At 52.2% G+C, this 21,870-nt stretch overlaps 1 protein-coding gene across 1 annotated transcript; it reads right to left on the bottom strand.

The window, feature by feature from the left end:
- Positions 1 to 942: 942 nt before the first annotated feature.
- Positions 943 to 21,760, bottom strand: LOC145339200 (cell adhesion molecule 3-like; the record flags this gene model as incomplete). Its single annotated transcript, XM_080183590.1, has 6 exons — positions 943 to 1,146; positions 5,063 to 5,188; positions 13,641 to 13,667; positions 16,798 to 16,848; positions 20,777 to 20,949; positions 21,670 to 21,760. Coding segments are annotated over 6 exons (587 nt in total), but the record flags the coding sequence as incomplete, so codon positions are not given.
- Between the last annotated feature and the right edge of the window lie 110 nt (positions 21,761 to 21,870).

Genomic DNA, 21,870 nt, shown 5'->3' on the forward strand with positions numbered 1-21,870 from the left:
CCCATCAAACACTCCCAGGACAGGTACAGCACAGGGTTAGACACAGAGTAAAGCTCCCTCTACACTGTCCCCCACCAAACACTCCCAGGACAGGTACAGCACAGGGTTAGATACAGAGTAAAGCTCCCTCTACACTGTCCCCCACCAAACACTCCCAGGACAGGTACAGCACGGGGTTAGATACAGAGTAAATCACCCTCTACACTGTCCCCATCAAACACTCCCAGGACAGGTACAGCACGGGGTTAGATACAGAGTAAATCACCCTCTACACTGTCCCCATCAAACACTCCCAGGACAGGTACAGCACGGGGTTAGATACAGAGTAAATCACCCTCTACACTGTCCCCATCAAACACTCCCAGGACAGGTCACTGCCCTCTTGCTATCCCATCAGCACCTTGCCCTCCGTGTGGCGAGCAGGGAGTGTGGTTCTGTGAAAGGGAGTCTGCACTCTCGCTGGGTGTGGGGGTGGGGAGGAAGGGGATGGAAAGAGTGAGGCATCTCTGACCATCCTGCCGTCAGGGAGGCCCATTCAGTGAGGACGGTACTGAGACCCTTCCTCGCTGTGCCAACCCTCTCTCCTCCCCTGCCTGCACCCGCTCCCAGCTGCCTGGGGAAAGCTGTGTCCTTGTCCTGACAAATGTATTGAGGAGTGAATGGGGGAGGGGTGGGGGGGGGGGGGGGGCGGTGCGGGGTGGAGGTGACAGGGTGAGTAAACGTTAAACATCACCGAGAGAAATCGACATTATCTTCAAGCTGTGAGACATGGGGGTGGGATAAGCAAGCTCTGAGAACTGGGGCAGCCTCCAGTGAGGACCGTCTCCTGCAGAGTGGCGCTCCCTCGGAGGGCAGTGCCTCTCCATCCTTCCTTCCTATTTATTCTCTCTGGCCCGCAACACCAATCACGCCCCCCACCCACCCACCCCACCTCCACTCCTCGCCTCATCACTGCCACTCCGTCAGGCCGTTCCCTCCCCTCAGCACTGAGTCCCTCCGCAGGAGGCCACTCTGCCTCCTCCGGCCTCTAGATGAAATATTCCTTCTTCTCCTCGGAACTGGAGTGGCCAACTTCAGCGTTGATGATGGCCGTGTCCGCATCCTGGGCTTCTTCCGATCCCTTGGCCTCGTGCGTCAGGTATGTCCCTGGGAGACGGAGACAGAGAGAGAGATGGAAACAGGGCTTGCGCACTAGTGCTGTGCCTCCCTCTCCTCCCAAACCACCCCCCCCCCAACAATTCTCTCCTCGCACGACCCCCGCCTTTCCATAGCAACCTGAATGAATGGGATGCCAACTGGCAAAGGCACACACCGCCAGCACATCCTGCCAAGGAGCAAGGTGAGGAGCGATGAGGGACAGGTGTCCAAACAGGAAGCCCAGTCAAGGACAGAAGTTTAAGGAGATCTCATAGGGAGAACAGTGAGGCGCAGAGTGTAGCGAGGGAATTCTAGAGCTCCAGGAAAATGAAGGCCAATGGTGGAGCAATGGGACTCAGAGGGATGAGTGACAGGCTGGAATTGGAAGAGGTTACTAGGTAGAGAGGTTGTAGGGGCTGGAGGAGGTTACAGAGATAGGGAGGATTGTAGGGTCTGGAGGAGGTTACAGAAACAGTGAGGGTTGTAGGGTCTGGAGGAGGTTACAGAAACAGTGAGGGTTATAGGGTCTGGAGGATGTTACAGAGACAGGGAGGATTGTAGGGTCTGGGGGAGGTTACAGAGACATAGAACATAGAACATAGAACATAGAACATTACAGCGCAGAACAGGCCCTTCGGCCCACGATGTTGCGCCGACCAGTTACAAAAACAATGACCCACTAGCCTATACCAATCCCTTTTCGTCCATAAACCTATCCAGAGATCTCTTAAACGCCCCCAAACTAGACGCATTTACAACTGCAGCAGGCAGGGCATTCCAATCCCTCACCACCCGCTGGGTAAAGAACCTACCCCTGACATCCGTCCTATAACTACCCCCCCTTAATTTAAAGCCATGCCCCCTCGTGCTAGCTTTCTCCATCCGAGGAAAAAGGCTATCACTATCCACCCTATCTAAACCTCTAATCATCTTATATGTTTCAATAAGATCCCCTCTTAGCCGCCTTCTTTCCAACGAAAACAACCCTAAATCCCTCAGTCTCTCCTCATAGGACCTCCCCACCATACCAGGCAACATCCTAGTAAACCTCCTCTGCACCCTCTCCAACGCCTCCACATCCTTCTTGTAATGCGGGGACCAGAACTGCACACAGTACTCCAAGTGCGGCCGCACTAGAGTAGTGTACAGTTGCAACATTACACTGCGACTCCTAAATTCAATCCCCCTACCAATAAACGCCAAGACACCGTACGCCTTCTTAACAACCTTATCTACTTGATTCCCAACTTTCAGGGATCTATGTACACACACACCTAGATCCCTCTGTTCATCCACACTATTCAAAGTCCTCCCGTTAGCCCTATACTCGACACATCTGTTGCTCCTACCAAAGTGAATTACCTCACACTTCTCCGCATTAAATTCCATCCGCCACCTCTCGGCCCAGCTCTGCAACCTATCTAAGTCTCCCTGCAGACTATGACACCCTTCCTCACAATCTACCACACCTCCAACTTTGGTGTCATCAGCAAATTTACTAATCCACCCAACTATACCCTCATCCAGATCATTAATAAAAATTACAAACAACAGTGGCCCCAAAACAGATCCCTGAGGCACACCACTCGTAACTGTACTCCATGATGAATATTTACCATCCACCACCACCCTCTGTCTCCTATCTGATAGCCAATTCCTGATCCAACTTCCTAGATTACCCACAATCCCATACATCTGCATTTTCTGCAGAAGCCTACCATGGTGAACCTTATCGAACGCCTTACTAAAATCCATGTATACCACGTCAACTGCCTTGCCCCCATCCACCTCTTTGGTCACCTTCTCAAAAAACTCAATAAGGTTAGTAAGGCACGACCTACCCGCTACAAAACCATGCTGACTATTTCTAATCAATTCATTACACTCCAAATAACTATAAATCCTATCCCTAATAATTTTTTCTAAAACCTTGCCCACAACAGAAGTAAGACTCACCGGTCTATAATTCCCGGCAAAGTCTCTGTTCCCCTTCTTAAACAATGGGACAACATTCGCTATCCTCCAATCCTCCGGGACTACACCAGAGACCAATGACGACCTGAAGATCTGAGCCAGAGGCTCTGCAATCACCTCTCTAGCCTCCCAGAGAATCCTAGGGTAGATCCCATCCGGACCAGGGGACTTATCTATTTTCAGCCCCTCAAGAATTTCCAGCACATCCCCTTTATCAACCGTAATACTGTCTATTTTACACCCCTGCAACCCAATGTCCTCCTCAGCTATATTCATGTCCCCCTGCGTGAACACCGAAGAGACAGGGAGGATTGTAGGGTCTGGAGGAGGTTACAGAGACAGTGAGGGTTGTAAGGGTTGGGGGAGATTACAGAGGTAGGGAGGGGTATAGGGGCTGGAGTAGGTTACAGAGATAGGGAGGATTGTAGGGTCTGGAGGAGGTTACAGAGACAGTGAGGGTTGTAAGGGTTGGGGGAGATTACAGAGGTAGGGAGGGGTATAGGGGCTGGAGTAGGTTACAGAGATAGGGAGGGTTGTAGGGGCTGGAGGAGATTACAGAGATAGGGAGGGTTGTAGGGGCTGGAGGAGATTACAGAGATAGGGAGGGTTGTAGGGGCTGGACGAGGTTACAGAGATAGGGAGGGTTGTAGGGGCTGGAGGAGATTACAGAGATAGGGAGGGTTGTAAGGGTTGGAGGAGATTACAGAGATAGGGAGGGTTGTAGGGGCTGGAGGAGATTACAGAGATAGGGAGGGTTGTAAGGGTTGGAGGAGATTACAGAGGTAGGGAGGGGTACAGGGGCTGGAGTAGGTTACAGAGATAGGGAGAGTTATAGGGGCTGGAGGAGGTTACAGAGATAGGGAGGGTTGTAGGGGCTGGAGGAGATTACAGAGATAGGGAGGGTTGTAAGGGTTGGAGGAGATTACAGAGGTAGGGAGGGGTACAGGGGCTGGAGTAGGTTACAGAGATAGGGAGAGTTATAGGGGCTGGAGGAGTTACAGAGATAGGGAGGGTTGTAAGGGCTGGAGGAGGTTACAGAGACAGCGGAGGTTGTAGGGGCCAGAAGATGTTCCAGAGATAGGGAGGATTGTAGGGGCTGGAAGAGGTTACAGGGAAAGGGAAGGTTGTAGTGGCTGGAGGAGGTTACAGTGATAGGGAGGGTTGTAAGGATTGGAGGGTTTTACAGAGCAAGGTATTGGGGAGGTAACTGAGATAGGGAGGGTTGTATGATTGGAAGGGTTACTGAGATAGCGAGGGTTATAGAGGTGGAGGAGGTTACTGATATCGGGAGGGTTGCAGGGGCTGGAGGAGGTTATGGAGATAGGGAGGGTTGTAGGGATTGGAGGGGGTTACTGAGATAGGGAGCATGTGAGGAGGGATCTGAGAACAAGGATGAGGATGCTGATATTGAGGCCTCGCTGGACTTTGAGGCAGGGTAGGTGAGTAACGGGGCTGAGTTTTGAATGGGCTTAGACAGTAGCACCAACCTTCCCAATGTGACAGTGGAGGGAAACTGCCCTCAAGCCCTGTGGAGGTGGGATTAGCCTCCTGCTGAGTGAGCCGGGGAGTGGGGGCGGAGCTGGTGGGGATTTGGAGCTGGCTACAGTCAGGGTAGATGCTGAGACTAACTTCCTGCTTTCAGATGGTGTCTCGGAGGGAGAAAGAGCAGAGAAAGAGGACACCAGAGAGATCCTCGGGGAGGTCTCACTGTGTGAGAGCTGGAAGAGAAACCGTGGTTCAGAGTGAGACTCGGGCTAATAAGGAAGACAGGGAGGATGAAGAGAGGATCTCCCCTGGACAACACAGTATGGGGGCGAGCTGTGCCCATCTCGATTGGAGGCATTCAAATGTAGCAGCCCAGGGAAGGGGCAGGAGCAGCTGACACCTTCACGGACGGTGGAGGAGGAGGTGGGACGGGCGGTAAGTTACGGAGACAGAATGTAAGACTTACCCTTGTGTCTGATGAGGTAGCGGATCAGGATAATGAGCAGACACAGCGCCACAAAGACAATCACAGCCACAATCCCACCAATCACCGCGTGGTCAATGCTGGACTGTGTGAGCTGGGACAGAGGGTCTGTCAGACAGCACAGAAAACACACAGAGACAGAAGTGAAGCAGAAGGTACGCTGCTCACAAACACACAGCGTCAGAACACACACCTTCTTCCCATTCCACAGTGCAGCACTTCCTCAGTACTGACCCTCTGACAGTGCAGCACTCCCTCAGTACTGACCCTCTGACAGTGCGGCACTCCCTCAGTACTGACCCTCTGACAGTGCGGCACTCCCTCAGTACTGACCCTCTGACAGTGCAGCACTCCCTCAGTACTGACCCTCTGACAGTGCAGCACTCTCTCAGTACCGACCCTCTGACAGTGCAGCACTCCCTCAGTACCGACCCTCTGACAGTGCAGCACTCCCTCAGTACTGACCCTCTGACAGTGCAGCACTCCCTCAGTACTGACCCTGTGACAGTGCAGCACTCCCTCAGTACTGACCCTGTGACAGTGCAGCACTCCCTCAGTACTGACCCTCTGACAGTGCTGCATTCCCTCAGTACTGACCCTGTGACAGTGCAGCACTCCCTCAGTACTGACCCTCTGACAGTGCAGCACTCCCTCAGTACTGACCCTCTGACAGTGCAGCACTCCCTCAGTACTGACCCTCTGACAGTGCAGCACTCCCTCAGAACTGACCCTCTGACAGTGCAGCACTCCCTCAGTACTGACCCTCTGACAGTGCAGCACTCCCTCAGTACTGACCCTCTGACAGTGCAGCACTCCCTCAGTACTGACCCTCTGACAGTGCAGCACTCCCTCAGTACTGACCCTGTGACAGTGCAGCGCTCCCTCAGTACTGACCCTCTGACAGTGCAGCACTCCCTCAGTACTGACCCTCTGACAGTGCAGCACTCCCTCAGTACTGACCCTCTGACAGTGCAGCACTCCCTCAGTACTGACCCTCTGACAGTGCAGCACTCCCTCAGTACTGACCCTGTGACAGTGCAGCACTCCCTCAGTACTGACCCTGTGACAGTGCAGCACTCCTCAGTACTGACCCTCTGACAGTGCAGCACTCCCTCAGAACTGACCCTCTGACAGTGCAGCACTCCCTCAGTACTGATTCTCTGACAGTGCAGCACTCCCTCAGTACTGACCCTCTGACAGTGCAGCACTCCCTCAGTACTGACCCTCTGACAGTGCAGCACTCCCTCAGTACTGACCCTCTGACAGTGCAGCACTCCTCAGTACTGACCCTGTGACAGTGCAGCACTCCCTCAGTACTGACCCTGTGACAGTGCAGCGCTCCCTCAGTACTGACACAGCACTGAGTCTTATTAACTGTGCACTCACCAGTGTGATACCCATCGGGATATCAGTAACATTCCCAACCTGCTCCATCTTGGATGAACCCAGCAGTGAAGAGGAGAGTGGGAAGTTTGGGATCAGTTGTATTTTGCTCTATCTTTTCTTATCTCCAATCTCTCTCCACCCCCAGACAGCTCTCTTTACTTGATCGCTTTTTAACATTTTGCCCACTCTGTATCCCTCAACACCTCCTTCTCACTCCCCTTTTGTGTCCGTCTCACTCCCTGACCCACAATTCCCCTCTTTCCTTCATTCCTCCTCTCAGCATTTCCCCCTCTCTTTTCCTCCCACCACCTGCCACCTTCCCTCCCATCTCTCACTCTTTATCTCCTTTCTCACTGCCTCTCTCTACTCCATTTCCCCGCACTCTCTTTCCCTCCCTGATTCTCGCTCCTCTCTCGCAATTCTTTCCCTCCCCATTCCCCCTTTCTCTCACAAAGCCTCTCTCTGTCACCACCCCCTCTCTATCTCACCCCTCTCATTCTGCCACATCCATTCTCACTCTCTCTTTCACTCTCTTTCGCTCTTTCACTGTACCATCCCGCTATCTCTCTCTCCCTCTCTCACATCTCTCTCTCTCTATGCTTGTCCTTCCTCATTCTCTCTGGCCTTTCCCTCTGAATGCCCAATCCCTTTCTCTCTTTTCCATCCACCCATCTGTTCTGTCAACCCTTAACTCCCACAACCATCTTACACTGATATTCTGAATTGGAAGATAGACATGATGAGAGACAGGGAGGCTGAGAGAGGGAGACAGAGGGAGAAACAGAGAGAGAGAGAGAGAGTGACAGAGAGAGAGAGAGACAGAGAGAGAGAGAGGGCCGAGAGACAGAGAGAGAGAGAGAGACACAGAGAGAGAGACAGAGAGAGAGGGCCAAGAGACAGACAGAGAGAAAGAGACACAGAGAGGGAGAGAGAGTGAGAAAGAGAGAATGACACAAAGAGAAAGAGAGATACACAGAGAGACACAAAGACAGAGAGAGGGAGAGACAGAGAGAGAGACAGACAGTGAGGAAGACAGAGACAGAAACAGATAAAGAGCGAGATGAGAGAAAGAGAGAGAGAGCAAGACAGAGAGAGGGAGACACAGAAAGACACACAGAAAGTGACACAGAGACACATACACACAGACACAGTGAGCGAGAGACACAGAGAGAGAGACACACGCACACAGAGAGACAGACTTAGCGAGAGACAGAGAGAGATAGACAGGCACAGAGAGTGAGAGTGACAGAGAGAGACAGAGAGAGAGTTAGAGAGACAGAGAGAGATAGACAGGCACAGAGAGTGAGAGTGACAGAGAGAGAGAGATAGAGAGACAGAGAGAGAGAGATAGAGAGACAGAGAGAGAGAGACAGAGTGACAGAGTGACAGAGAGAGAGACAGAGAGAGCAAGACAGAGGGAGAGAGCGAGACAGAGATGCAAGGCAGAGAGCAAGACACAGAATGAGCGAGACAGAGAGGGAGCGAGATACAGAGAGAGCGAGACACACACAGAAACAGACAGAGAAACAGGGAAAAATGCACACACAGAGAGACACACATACACAGAGTGAGAGAGAGAGAGAAAAAAAGCGAGAGTCAGAGAGAGTTTGAGGGAGAGAGAGACAGAGTCAGAGAGGGAAAGGCCAGAGAGACAAAGTCAGAGACAGAGTCAGAGACTGAGACAGAGAGACTGAGACAGAGTCAGAGAGAAGAAAGAGAGAGAGAGAGAGACAGAGACAGAGGGAGACAGAGAAACAGAGAGAGACAGAGACAGAGGCAGAGAGACTGAGACAGAGTCAGAGAGAAGAAAAACAGAGAGAGAGAGAGAGAGACATAGACAGAGGGAAACAGAGAAACAGAGAGAGACAGAGACAGAGGCAGAGAGAGAGAGAAAAAAAGGGGCACAGAGAGAGAGAGAAAAACAGAGAGAGAGACAGAGAGGGAGAAACAGAGAGAGAGAGACAGAGGGGGAGACAGAGAGAGAAAGAGAGAGCGAGGCAGAGAGAGAGAGAGCAAGACAAATAGAGAGCGAGGCACAGAGAGAGACAGAGACAGCGAGACAGAGAGAAAAAGAAGGACAGAGAGTGAGGCAGAGAAGACAGAGACAAAGTCAGAGAAACAGGGAAACAGAGACTGAGAGACGGAGACTGAGAGACAGAAAGAGTGAGACAGAAAGAGTGAGATGGAGAGAGAGAGAGACAGAGATAGAGAGAGACAGAGTGAAAGAGAGAGACAGAGGGAGACAGAGAAACAGAGAGAAACAGAGACAGAGGCAGAGAGACATAGAGAGAAAGAGAGCGAGACAGAGAGAGAAAGACAGAGTCAGAGACAAAAAGACAGAAAGAGAGAGAGAGACAGAGAGTGAGAGCAAGAAACAGAGAGACAGAGACAGAGGCAGAGAGACATAAAGAGAAAGAGACAAAGAGAGACAGTCAGGGACACAGAGAGACAGCGAGAGAGAGAAATAGAGAGAGAGACAGAGAGCGAGAGAGAGAAACTGTGAGAGAGAGAGAGAGAGAGACAGAGGGGGAGATAGAGAGGGAGAGAGAAAAAGGGGACAGATTGAGAGAGACAGAGACAGAGAGAAGCAGAGAGAGAGACAGAGACAGAGGGAGAGAGAGAGGAAGAGAGAGAGAGACAAAGACAGTGAGAAAGAGAGCAAGGCAGAGAGAGAGAGAGAGAGCGAGCGAAACAGAGGAAGAAAGACAGAGAGAGCGAGACTGAGAGAAAGAGAGCGAGGCAGAGACAGAGAGGCCGAGACATAGAAAGCGAGCGAGAGAGAAAGAGAGCAAGACAGAGAGAGAGAGTGAGCGAGACAGAGGGAGTGAGCGAGACAGAGAGAGAGAGAGCGAGAGAGAGAGACAGAGAGACAGAGAGACAGAAAGAGAGCGAGACAGAGAGAGAGCGAGCGAAACAGAGTGAGACAGAGACAGCGAGACACACTGAAGGAGACACAGAAAGAGAGAGAGGGAGACACACGCACACACGCACAGAGTGAGAGAGAGAGAGAAAGAGACAGAGAGAGAGAGACAGAGAGAGAGAGACAGAGACAGAGAGAGAGAGACAGAGAGACAGACAGACAGAGCGAGACAGAGAGAGACAGACAGAGGCACACAGAAAGAGACAGAGACAGAAAGATTGAGACAGAAAGAGCGAGACAGAGAGAGAGGCACAAGGAAGAGAGTGAGCGAGACACACAGAGAGCGAGACGCACAGAGCAAGAGAGAGAGCGAGCGAGACAGAAAGCAAGACACTGAGAGAGCGAGACACAGAGAGAGATGGAAGAGAGACCACAAGACAGAGACAGTGAGGCACACAGAGAGCGAGGCACACAGAGAGAGCGAGGGACACAGAGAGAGTGAGTGAGAGACACACACGCACACAGACACAGAGAGAGAGAGGGAGACAGAGGCAAGCAAGACAGAGAGCGAGACAGAGAGTAAGACACAGAGAGATCGAGACACAGACAGCGAGACACATAGAGAGCAAGAGACACACAGGAAGAAACAGAGAGAGAGAGAGACAGAGAGAAAAAGAGTGAGAGAGAGAGAGAGAGAAAGACAGAAGGAGACAGAGAGGGAGCAAGACAGAGAGAGACAGAGAGAGCGAGACAGCGAGTGCGAGACAGAGAGAGAAAGAGATGGGGAGAGAGAAAGAGAGAGATTAAAAAAAGGAGAGTTTTTTGAGAGATATTTGGGAGGCACAACAGAAATCCATCCCAAGCAGGAAGAAACATGCTAAGGGGAAGACGAGGCATCCATGGCTGATGAAGGAAGTGAAAGACAGCATAAAAGCAGAAGAAAAGCAGACAAAGTGGTGAGGATTAGCGGGAAGCCAGAGGATTGGGAAACCTTTAAAAATGAGAGAGGGCCTCTAAAAAAGCAATAATGGGGGAGAAGATAAATATGAGTGTAAGCTGGCTAGTAATATAAAAGAAGAAAGAGCTCTTTTTAATATATAAAAGGTAAGAGAGAGGCAAAAGTAGCCATTGGACCACTGGAAAATTAGGCTAGAGAAATAATTTTAGGAAACAAAGCAATGGTAGAGGAACTGAATAGTTACTTTTCATCAGTCTTCACAGTGGAAGACACCAGTGGGATGCCAGAGCTCCAGGAGAGTCATGGGGCACAGGTGAGTGTATTGGCCGTCACTAAGGAGAAGATTCTGGGGAAACTGAAAGCTCTGAAGGTGGATAAATCACCTGGACCGGATAGACTGCATCCTAGGGTTCTAAAAGAGATATCTGAGGAAATTGTGGAAGCATTGGTGGTGATCTTTCAGGAATCACTGAAGGCAGGGAGGGTACCAGACGACTGGAACGTAGCTAATGTAACACCACTATTTAAAAAGGGAGGGAGGCCGCAGATGGGAAATTATCGGTCAGTTAGCCTGACTTCGGTCATTGGCAAGATTTTAGAGTCCATTATGAAAGGTGAGATCGCAGAGTACTTGGAAGTGCATAATAAAGTAGGATTGATTCAGCACGGCTTTGTGAAGGGGAGGTCATGTCTGACAAATCTGTTAGAGTTCTTTGAGGAGGTAACAAGGAAGTTAGATAAAGGAGAACCAGTGGACGTGATTTATTTAGATTTCCAGAAGGCCTTTGACAAGGTGCCGCATAGGAGACTGTTAAATAAGTTAAGTATCCATGGAGTCAAGGGTAAGATCCTGGCATGGATAGAGGATTGGCTGACTGGTAGAAGGCAGAGAGTGGGGATAAAGGGGTCTTTTTCAGGATGGCAGCCAGTGGCTAATGGTGTCTCAAGGTTCAGTGCTAGGACCACAACTTTTTACAATATATATTAACGATTTGGAGGAAGGAACTGAAGGCACTGTTGCTAAGTTTACAGATGATACAAAGATATGTAGAGGGAGAGGTGGTACTGAGGAAACGGGGGCTGCAGAAGGATATGTACAGGTTAGAAGAGTGGGCAAAGAAACGGCAGATGGAATACAATATGAAAAAATGCGAGGTTATGCACTTTGGAAGGATGAATAGAGGCATAGACTATTTTCTAAATGGGAAAATGCTTAGGAAATCAGAAACACAAAGGGACATGGGAGTCATTGTTCAAGATTTGCTTAAGGTTAATGTGCAGTCGGCAGTTAGGAAGGCAAATGCAATGTTAGCATTCACGTTGAGAGGGCTAGAATACAAGAGCAGGGATGTATTTCTGAGGCTGTATAAGGCTTTGGTGTTACAACTGTACAAAACTCTGGTGCGGCCGCACTTGGAGTATTGCATACAGTTCTGGTTGTCGCATTATAAGAAAGATGTGGAGGCATTGGAAAGGGTGCAGAGGAGGTTTACCAGGATGTTGCCTGGTATGGTGGGAAGGTCTAATGAGGAAAGGCTGAGGGACTTGAGGTTATTTTCATTGGAGAGAAGAAGGTTACGAGGTGACCAAATTGAGGCATACAAGATGATCAGAGGGTTAAATAGGGTGGACAGTGAGAGCTTTTTTCCTCGGATGGTGATGGCTAACACGAGGGGACATAGCTTTAAATTGAGGGGTGGTAATTATAGGACGGATGTCAGAGGTAGGTTCTTTACTCAGAGGGTAGTAAGGGCGTGGAATGCGTTGCCTGCAGCAGTTGTGGACTCGCCAACTTTAAGGGCGTTCAAATGGTCAGTGGATAGGCATATGGATAACATTGGAATAGTTGAGGTTAGAGGGTCATTAGATTGGTTCCACTGGTTGGCACAACATCGAGGGCCGAAGGGCCTGTACTGCGCTGTAATGTTCTATGTTCTATGAATGACCTCTGGAATGAAGAGCTTGTCCTATGAGGAACTGTTGAGGACTCCGGGTCTGTACTTACCGGAGTTTAGAAGGATAAGGGGGGATCTGATTGAAACTTACGGGATGCTGCGAGGCCTGGATAGAGTGGATGTGGAGAGGATGTTTCCTCTAGTGGGAAAAACTAGAACCAGAGGGCACAATCTCAGGCTAAAGCGACGATCCTTTAAAACAGAGATGAGGAGGAATTTCTTCAGTCAGGGAGAGGCGAATCTGTGGAACTCTTTGCCTCAGAAGGCTGTGGAGGACAGGTCATTGAGTGTCTTTAAGACAGAGATAGATAGGTTCTTGATTGATAAGGGGGTCAGGGGTTAAGGGGAAAAGGCAGGAGAATGGGGATGAGAAAAATATCAGCCATGATTGAATGATGGAGTGGATTTGATGGGCTGAGCGGCCTAATTCTGCTCCTATGTCTTATGGTCTTATGGGAAGGGACAGAGACAATGAAAGATAGAGTGAGACAAAAAGAGAGAGATAGAAATAGAGACAGACAACAGGAATGAGGTCAAAAGGACAACAGACCTTGGAGGGAGAGAGGGGGAGACTGAGTGTTGAAGGAGAGGAGAGATGCAGAGAATAAGGAGTGAAGGTGAACAGGAAGGCGGAATGGGAGCGTTGAAGGTGAGATGAAGCGAGGGAGCACTGGAGGAGAGAAAGAGAGAGGAGGTGACAAGGAAGTTCGATAAAGGAGAACCAGTGGAGGAGGAGAGAGAGAGAGTTGAAGGAGAGAAAGAGAGGAAGCATTGGAGGAGAGGAGTGAGGGAGTGTTGGAGGAGAGAAAGAGAGAGAGAGAGACAGAGAGAGGGGAGAGTGTGAGTGTTGATGGAGACAGAGAGAGAGAGAGGGGCCATTGGATGAGAGAGAGAGTGTTGGAGGAGAAAGAGAGAGACAGAGAGGGAATGTTGGATTGGGGGGGAGAGAGAGAAAGAGACAGGGGTGAGAGAGAGAGAGAGACAGGGGTGAGAGAGACAGAGAACGAGAGAGAGACGGGGGTGGGGGGAGAGAGAGAGACAGGAGGTGGGGGGGGAGAGAGAGACAGAGAAAGGAGGTGTTGGAGGAGAGAGAGAGAGAGCATTAAAGGAGAGAGAGGGGAGGACAGAGAAAGTGTTGGAGGGGAGACAGAGAGAGGGAGAGTTGGAGGGGAGAGAGAGAGGGAGAGAGGGTGTTGGGCAAGAGAGGAGAGAGGGGATAGAGTGAGTGTTAGAGGGGGGAGAGCGAGAGGGGGCAGTGTTGGAGGGGAGAGAGAGGAAGTGTTGGAGGAGAGAGAGGGAGAGTTGAAGGAGAGATAGAGGGAGTGTTGGAGGGATAGAGTGAGGGAGCATTGGAGGATGAGAGCAGAGGTGAAGAGAGGGTACACCGTGTGCGGTTAGTACCTGTATCCATTGATCTTGAGGTTGAATCTGAGTTGGTCGCGAGCCATGGATGGATGGAGGCGATGCAATGAATTCAAAATAGGGAAGAGGGAAGGGAGGGAAGAGAGGAATGAGAGGGCGGGAGGGAGGGAACGGGATGGGGAAGTAAAGGGAGGGAGGAGGAACAAGAGGGCGGGGGTGGGAGTGGGAAGGAGGGGCAGGGAGTAGGAAGGAGGGAGGGGGGGCGGGAAGGAGGGGGAGGGCAGGAAGGAGGAGGAGGGAGGGAGGGGGTGTGGGAAGGAGGAAGGGGGAGTGGAAGGGAGGGAAGGGGGAGTGGAAGGGAGGGAAGGGGATCGGGAGGGAGGGAGGGAGGGAGGGAGAATCAGGAGGGGTGGAGAGGGGATTGGGAGGGAGGAGGGAGTGGGAAGAGGAGGGGGGAGCAGAAGAGGGGGAGCGGGAGGTAGGGAGGGGAGGGGGTGCGGGAGGGAAGGGGGGAGGGGAAGGAAGGCAGAAGGGAGGGGGGAGTGGGAGGGGGAGAAGGAGGAGGGATCAGGAGGGAAGCAAGGGGAGTGGGAGGGAAGGGAGAGCAGGATGGAGGGGAGCAAGAGGGATGGAGGGGGGGAGGGAGGGAGGGGGAGGGGGGAGCAGGAAGGGCGGAGGGGGAGTGTGAGGGAGAAAGGGAGGGGGTATGGGTGGGAGGGAGGGGGGAGTGAGAGGGAGGGAGGGGGAGTGAGAGGGAGGGAGGGGGAGTGAGGGAGGGAGGGGGATGCAAGAGGGAGGAAGGGAGGGGATATGGGGGAGGGGGGATGGGTAGGAAGGGAGGTCAAGGTGAGGGTGGAATTAATAGAGGGAGGAGTGAGAAAATGGAGGAAAAATAGCAAACAAGAAATGCAGACAATGATTGGATGCAAGCACATGAGCAGCCACTATAAAGTAACCAAATCAGCGAGCAGCATGGTGAACAGATCCACTTGAGTACAGCTCAGCCTCCCACTGTCAAACTGCCCCATGAAGGCACTGACCAGTGGGACTGGTGGCACTGGGGCCCCTGTATCTCTCACTCACCGACACACACTCAGTGCAGGAGCTGGAGAGAACGGGATAGTCAGGGAGGGAAGGAGTGAACAGCAGTGAGTGAGAGGGAGGAAGAACACAACTGAGAGGGAGAAGAGGGGAAAGGGAGAGAAACGGAGGGGCAACAGAAAAGGATACAGTCACACAGCAACAGGCACCAACATCTGCACATTCAGAAAGAACCCACCTCAAACTTACAAGCTGAGCTGTATCAAACTGGGGTCTGTTCCAGTGAGCCAAGCAGCACTCTGAAAAACTACAAACATCCAGCCCCCCACCACCCCCCCACCCCCCCTGCAAACCTTGGTCATCAGAGCAGGTCATAGACAACAGTTTACTGTACAGAGAATCCTCCCTCTACACTGTCCCAATCAAACACTCACAGGACAGATACAGCATGGGGTTAGATACAGAGTAAATCTCCCTCTACACTGTCCCCATCAAACACTCCCAGGACAGATACAGCACGGGGTTAGATACAGAGTAAATCTCCCTCTACACTGTCCCCATCAAACACTCCCAGGACAGGTACAGCACAGGGTTAGATACAGAGTAAATCTCCCTCTACACTGTCCCCATCAAACACTCCCAGGACAGGTACAGCACGGGGTTAGATATAGAGTAAAGCTCCCTCTACAATGTCCCCATCAAACACTCCCAGGACAGGTACAGCACGGGGTTAGATACAGAGTAAAGCTCCCTCTACAATGTCCCCATCAAACACTCCCAGGACAGGTCCAGCACGGGGTTAGAAACAGAGTAAAGCTCCCTCTACACTGTCCCCATCAAACACTCCCAGGACAGGTACAGCACAGGGTTAGATACAGAGTAAATCTCCCTCTATACTGTCCCCATCAAACACTCCCAGGACAGGTACAGCACGGGGTTAGATATAGAGTAAAGCTCCCTCTACAATGTCCCCATCAAACACTCCCAGGACAGGTACAGCACGGGGTTAGATACAGAGTAAAGCTCCCTCTACAATGTCCCCATCAAACACTCCCAGGACAGGTCCAGCACGGGGTTAGAAACAGAGTAAAGCTCCCTCTACACTGTCCCCATCAAACACTCCCAGGACAGGTACAGCACAGGGTTAGATACAGAGTAAATCTCCCTCTATACTGTCCCCATCAAACACTCCCAGGACAGGTACAGCACGGGTTAGATACAGAGTAAAGCTCCCTCTACACTGTCCCCATCAAACACTCCCAGGACAGGTACAGCACGGGGTTAGATACAGAGTAAATCTCCCTCTACACTGTCCCCATCAAACACTCCCAGGACAGGTACAGCACAGGGTTAGATACACAGTAAATCTCCCCTCTACATTTTTCCCTTCAAACACTCCCAGGATACATACAACATGGGTTAAATAGAGAGTAAATCTCCTTCTACACAGCTCCATCAAGCACTCCCAAGACAGGTACAGCGCGGGGTTAGATACAGAGAAAATCTCCCTCTACACTGTCCCCATCAAACACTCCCAGGACAGGTGCAGCACGGGGTTAGATACAGAGTAAATCTCCCTCTACACTGTCCCCATCAAACACTCCCAGGACAGGTACAGCACAGGGTTAGATACTCTCTCCTTCATCCTCTCTGATATCCAAGGTTTGACAATCCCTTTGCCAAGTCTCCAGAAAGCTTCCCTGCAAAGCGTGACTTGTGAACAGGAGCCAATCGGATGGGTTGCCTCACTCATCCTGGATTGGCTGCTTTCACTCCGTCCAATCGGATTGCACCAGAGATTGGCGGTTGGGGAGGGGAGCGGTGGGAAAGGTGCTGGGGGGGGTGGGGACGGTGCGGGGTGATGATGGAGGGAGCCAATCAGCAGCCAGTGCCCATTCCTCCGTAGCCAATGATTGGTCGGGCCCGCCGCACCCCTCCCCCAATCCAACCCATCCCCGCCTCGGGTGACCGCCCTCCTCCTCCTCCCAGGCCCAGGGTGCGGGGGGGACCAATCCTGTCTCTGTACAGCTCAGCAGGCGCAAGGTGAGGGTGAGGGGGGCGGGGAGCAGGGGAAGGTGGTGGGGGGGGTGATGCTGGGTGGGGGATGATGCCAGGTCAGGTGGGGGTGGGGAGAGGGGAGCCACGTGGGACATACCATTGCCGATAGCAGTCGGGGAGACTGCAGCGAAGCCGGGAGGCGGGAGCCCTGCGGAGAACAGGGCCCAAAGCAATCGACCAGAAGCCCAGGGCACGGGAGGGGGGAGAAAAGGAGACACAAAGACATGAGGAACGTGAGCCGGAGATGGAAACAAAAAAAAACGATGACAATGTTGATGGTGGAACCTGTGCTGTCCTCCTGTGGAACAATCCAGGCCTAGTTCACTCCTACCCCCATCTCCCTGCCGGTTCTCCCCTTCATGTCTTTCTCCATTTCCCCCCATTTGAAAGTTGCTATGGAATCTTCCAGATCAACTCGCTGTGTGAAAACATTCCTCCTCACCCTCCTCTCTGGTTCTTTACCGATTCTCTTCAATCTGTGTCTCATCAACCACAACCGAGTCTGCGTCAACCACAATCCAACCCAGGCCCTATAACCCATGCATTTACCCTAGCTAGTCCCCCGACACTAAGGGGCAATTAGCATGGCCACTCCATCTAACCGACACATCTTTGGCCTATGGGGGGAAACCACAGCACCCGGAGGAAACCCACGCAGACACGGGGAGAATGTGTAAACTCCACACAGACAGTGACCCGAGCTGGGAATTGAACCCAGGACCGTAGAGCTGTGAGGCGACAGTGCTAACCACTGTGCTAATGCCCCTGATCCCCCTGTCACTGGAAACACTTTCTCCTCAATCACTCCATCCAAACACTTCCTGATATTGAACGCCTCAATTCAATCGCCCCCCTACCCCCTTAACCTTGTCTGCTCTGAGGAGAACAATCCCAGTCTCTCCGCTCCGACTGAAAGTCCTCACCCCCGAAACTGTTCCGAAAATCTCCCTCCGCACCTTCTCCAAGGCCTCGACGTTCTTCCCATAGTGCCGGGCCCGGACTTGGGAGCCATCCTTGGGAATACCAGAGGCAGGAGAAGGCCTCAAGCCTGCAGGCCCTCTCGACCAGCCTGTGGTCAATCATCTGTCTCCTCTCCAACTCCCCACCCACTCTTCCCAGCCCTCGATTCCTGCAGTGTTCGGAATTCCCATCTTGAATATACTCATGGTCTGAGCATCCCCGGCTCTCTGGCCTAGAGAATTCCAAAGATCCACAAGCCTCTGAGTGAGGAACGTCTCCTCAACTCGATCCAAAATGGCCGCCCTTTAGCCTGACATTCTGCCTAGTTCCAGATACCCCCCCTGGGGGGCAGGGGCAGCCCCTAAACTTCTTCCTGTCAGAACTTTATACAGGTACAGCCTGAGGGAGAGGGAGAGAGAGAGAGGGGGAGAGAGGAGGAGAGAGGGAGACAGAGAGACTGAGAGAGAGAGAGCGAGAAAGAGAGAAACAGAGAGAGAGAGAGACAGAGAGAGAGAGAGGGAAAAAGGGGGAGAGAGAGAGAGACGAGGGGTGGAGAGAGAGAGAGGCAGAGAAGGGAAGAGAGAGAGACAGAGAGAGAGAAAAAGTGAGACAGAGAGGGGTAGAGAGCGAGACAGAGAGGGGGAGAAAGACAGAGAAGGGGGAGAGAGATTCAGAGGAGGTATAGAGAGAGAGGGGGAGAGGGGGGACAGAAGGAGAGGCAGAGAGGGGATGAGAGAGAGGCAGAGAGGGGAAGAGAGAGATACAGAGAGACAAGAGGGGAAGAGAGAGAGAGAGACAGAGAGAGGGGGAGAGAGAAACAGAGTGGGAGAGAGAGTGGGGGAGAGGCAGAGACAGGGAGAGAGGGAGACAGAGAAGGGAAGAGAGAGCAAAACAGAGAGGGGGAGAGGGAGAGAGAGAGACCGGAGGTGGTGGGGGGCGGATGGGGAGAGAGAGAGAGCGAGATGCGAGGGGGAGAGAGAGAGGCAGATAGGGAGACAGAAACAGAGGCAGAGAGGTGGAGAGAGAGAGACAGAGGTGGAGGGGAGAGAGAGGGGGGTAGAGAAAGGGAGGAAAGAGAGAGGGAGGGGACGGAGAGAAAGAGAGACAGAGAGAGAGAAGGGGAGAGACGGGGGGGCGAAAGAAAGAGGGGACGAGAGAGAGAAAGAGACAGAGAGGGGGAGAGAGACAGAGAAAGGAGGAAGGCAGAGAGAGGGAGAGAGTGAGATAGAGTGAAAATGGAAAGCAAAGACAGAGAGGGTGAAGAGGGAATGAGAAGGAGACAAGAGATGAGAGAGAGTGAGTGGGATGAGAGAGGAGTGAGATAAAATGAGAGGAAGGAGGAGGAAAAGAGAGGGAGCAGAGGAGACAAAGTGAGCAGAGAGTTACAGGGAATGAGGAAAAGGAGAGATAGAAGAGGACTGAGAGAAGAGGGAGAATGAGGAGAGAAAGAGGATATAGCATGTGGGAGAGACGGCTGGAAAAAGAGAGTGAATGAGGCAGAGAGAGGGAAGAAGAGATTGATAGATTGAAGAGAAAAGGGGTGGAGGAAGAGAGAAGGTGATTGAGGAATAAACAGGAGCATGTTGATAGTAGACTGAATGAAAGATGGAAGGAAGGGCAGGAATAAAATATTACAAAAGTGTTGAATATCGAAGAGAAAACTTAGATCTAAAACCCAAACAGGGGGAGACCCCCCCAATCGCAAAATCTGTGGGACACCTCTGCAAACAGCCCCCCCAACACCCAATCGCCCAGCCCAAATGGGTGGGATCTCACATCTCAAATGTCATGCTGGATGAAGGATAAGTCTTAGGAGATGTCCCCTAAAGCAATAACCTTGCAACACACTCGTCACTGACTAGACCACTCTGCCTGCTCCCTCACCCACAATCCAGGACATCGGTCTCTGAGTAGCCCTCTCTGACTAGGCCTCTCTGCCTGCTCTCTCCCCCACACTCCAGGACACTGATCTCTGACTAGGCCTCTCTGCCTGCTCTCTCCCCCACACTCCAGGACACTGATCTCTGACTAGGCCTCTCTGCCTGCTCTCTCCCCCACACTCCAGGACACTGATCTCTGACTAGGCCTCTCTGCCTGCTCTCTCCCCCACACTCCAGGACACTGATCTCTGACTAGGCCTCTCTGCCTGCTCTCTCCCCCACAGTCCAGGACACTGATCTCTGACTAGGCCTCTTGGCCTGCTCTCTCCCCCACAGTCCAGGACATCGGTCTCTGACTAGCCCTCTCTGACTAGGCCTCTCTGCCTGCTCTCTCCCCCACACTCCAGGACACTGATCTCTGACTAGGCCTCTCTGCCTGCTCTCTCCCCCACACTCCAGGACACTGATCTCTGACTAGGCCTCTCTGCCTGCTCTCTACCCCACACTCCAGGACACTGATCTCTGACTAGGCCTCTTGGCCTGCTCTCTCCCCCACAGTCCAGGACATCGGTCTCTGACTAGCCCTCTCTGACTAGGCCTCTCTGCCTGCTCTCTCCCCCACACTCCAGGACACTGATCTCTGACTAGGCCTCTCTGCCTGCTCTCTCCCCCACACTCCAGGACACTGATCTCTGACTAGGCCTCTTGGCCTGCTCTCTCCCCCACAGTCCAGGACATCGGTCTCTGACTAGCCCTCTCTGACTAGGCCTCTCTGCCTGCTCTCTCCCCCACACTCCAGGACACTGATCTCTGACTAGGCCTCTCTGCCTGCTCTCTCCCCCACAGTCCAGGACACTGATCTCTGACTAGGCCTCTTGGCCTGCTCTCTCCCCCACAGTCCAGGACATCGGTCTCTGACTAGCCCTTTCTGACTAGGCCTCTCTGCCTGCTCTCTCCCCCACAGTCCAGGACACTGATCTCTGACTAGGCCTCTCTGCCTGCTCTCTCCCCCACGCTCCAGGACACTGATCTCTGACTAGGCCTCTCTGCCTGCTCTCTCCCCCACACTCCAGGACACTGGTCTCTGACTAGGCCTCTCGGCCCCCTCCCACCCCCACACTCCAGGATACTGATGTCTGACTAGGCCTCTGTGCCTGCTCTCTCCCCCACACTCCAGGACACTGGTTTCTGACTAGGCCTGTCTGCCTGCTCCCACCCCCACACTCCGGAGCTCACCATGTACAGTGAGTGAGTAATTCTTGTATCCAGTCCCAATGATATTGGCTGCCGAGCATCGATACATCCCATCATCACTCTTATTCAGTTGGGTAAATGTCAGATTTTCACTCCTGGGAATCGCTCGATCTGACAGCTCCCCATTGAACTTCTTCCAGGAGAACACACTCGGTCTGGAAGATAGGAAAATTATTGCAAAGACACCACATGCAGCACGGACCACATCACATACCTTAAATACAAAATAGATCTCCCTCCACAGTGTCCCCATCAAACTCTCCCAGGACAGGTACAGCACGGGGTTAGATACAGAGTAAAGCTCCCTCTACACTGTCCCCATCAAACACTCCCAGGACAGGTACAGCAGGGGTTAGATACAGAGTAAATCTCCCTCTACACTGTCCCCATCAAACACTCCCAGGACAGGTACAGCACGGGGTTAGATACAGAGTAAATCTCCCTCTACACTGTCCCCATCAAACACTCCCAGGACAGGTACAGCACGGGGTTAGATACAGAGTAAAGCTCCCTCTACACTGTCCCCATCAAACACTCCCAGGACAGGTACAGCAGGGGTTAGATACAGAGTAAATCTCCCTCCACACTGTCCCCATCAAACACTCCCAGGACAGGTACATCACGGGGTTAGATACAGAGTAAAACTCCCTCTACACTGTCCCCATCAAACACTCCCAGGACAGGTACAGCACGGGGTTAGATACAGAGTAAATCTCCCTCTACACCGTCCCCATCAAACACTCCCAGGACAGGTATAGCACGGGGTTAGATACAGAGTAAATCTCCCTCTACACCGTCCCCATCAAACACTCCCAGGACAGGTACAGCACAGGGTTAGATACAGAGTAAAACTCCCACGACACTCGAGTACTCACTCCGGGTTTCCTCTACCGATGCATCGGAGGGTAAACTCTTCACCTTCTTCTGGGACTGCCTTGGAGGCTCGGATCTCGGCAGAGGGAGCATCTAGTGATAAGAGAAGATTAGAGATGGGTTGTACATTCGGAGGAGGGGTGTTGTTGGTTGGCAGATGCAGAGCATGATCCCAATGAGATGAGAGGTGCACAAATCCACTA

Source organism: Carcharhinus amblyrhynchos, unplaced genomic scaffold (genome assembly GCF_965287045.1).
Source record: "Carcharhinus amblyrhynchos unplaced genomic scaffold, sCarAmb.v2.hapA chromosome_339, whole genome shotgun sequence".
Classification (NCBI taxonomy): domain Eukaryota; kingdom Metazoa; phylum Chordata; class Chondrichthyes; order Carcharhiniformes; family Carcharhinidae; genus Carcharhinus; species Carcharhinus amblyrhynchos.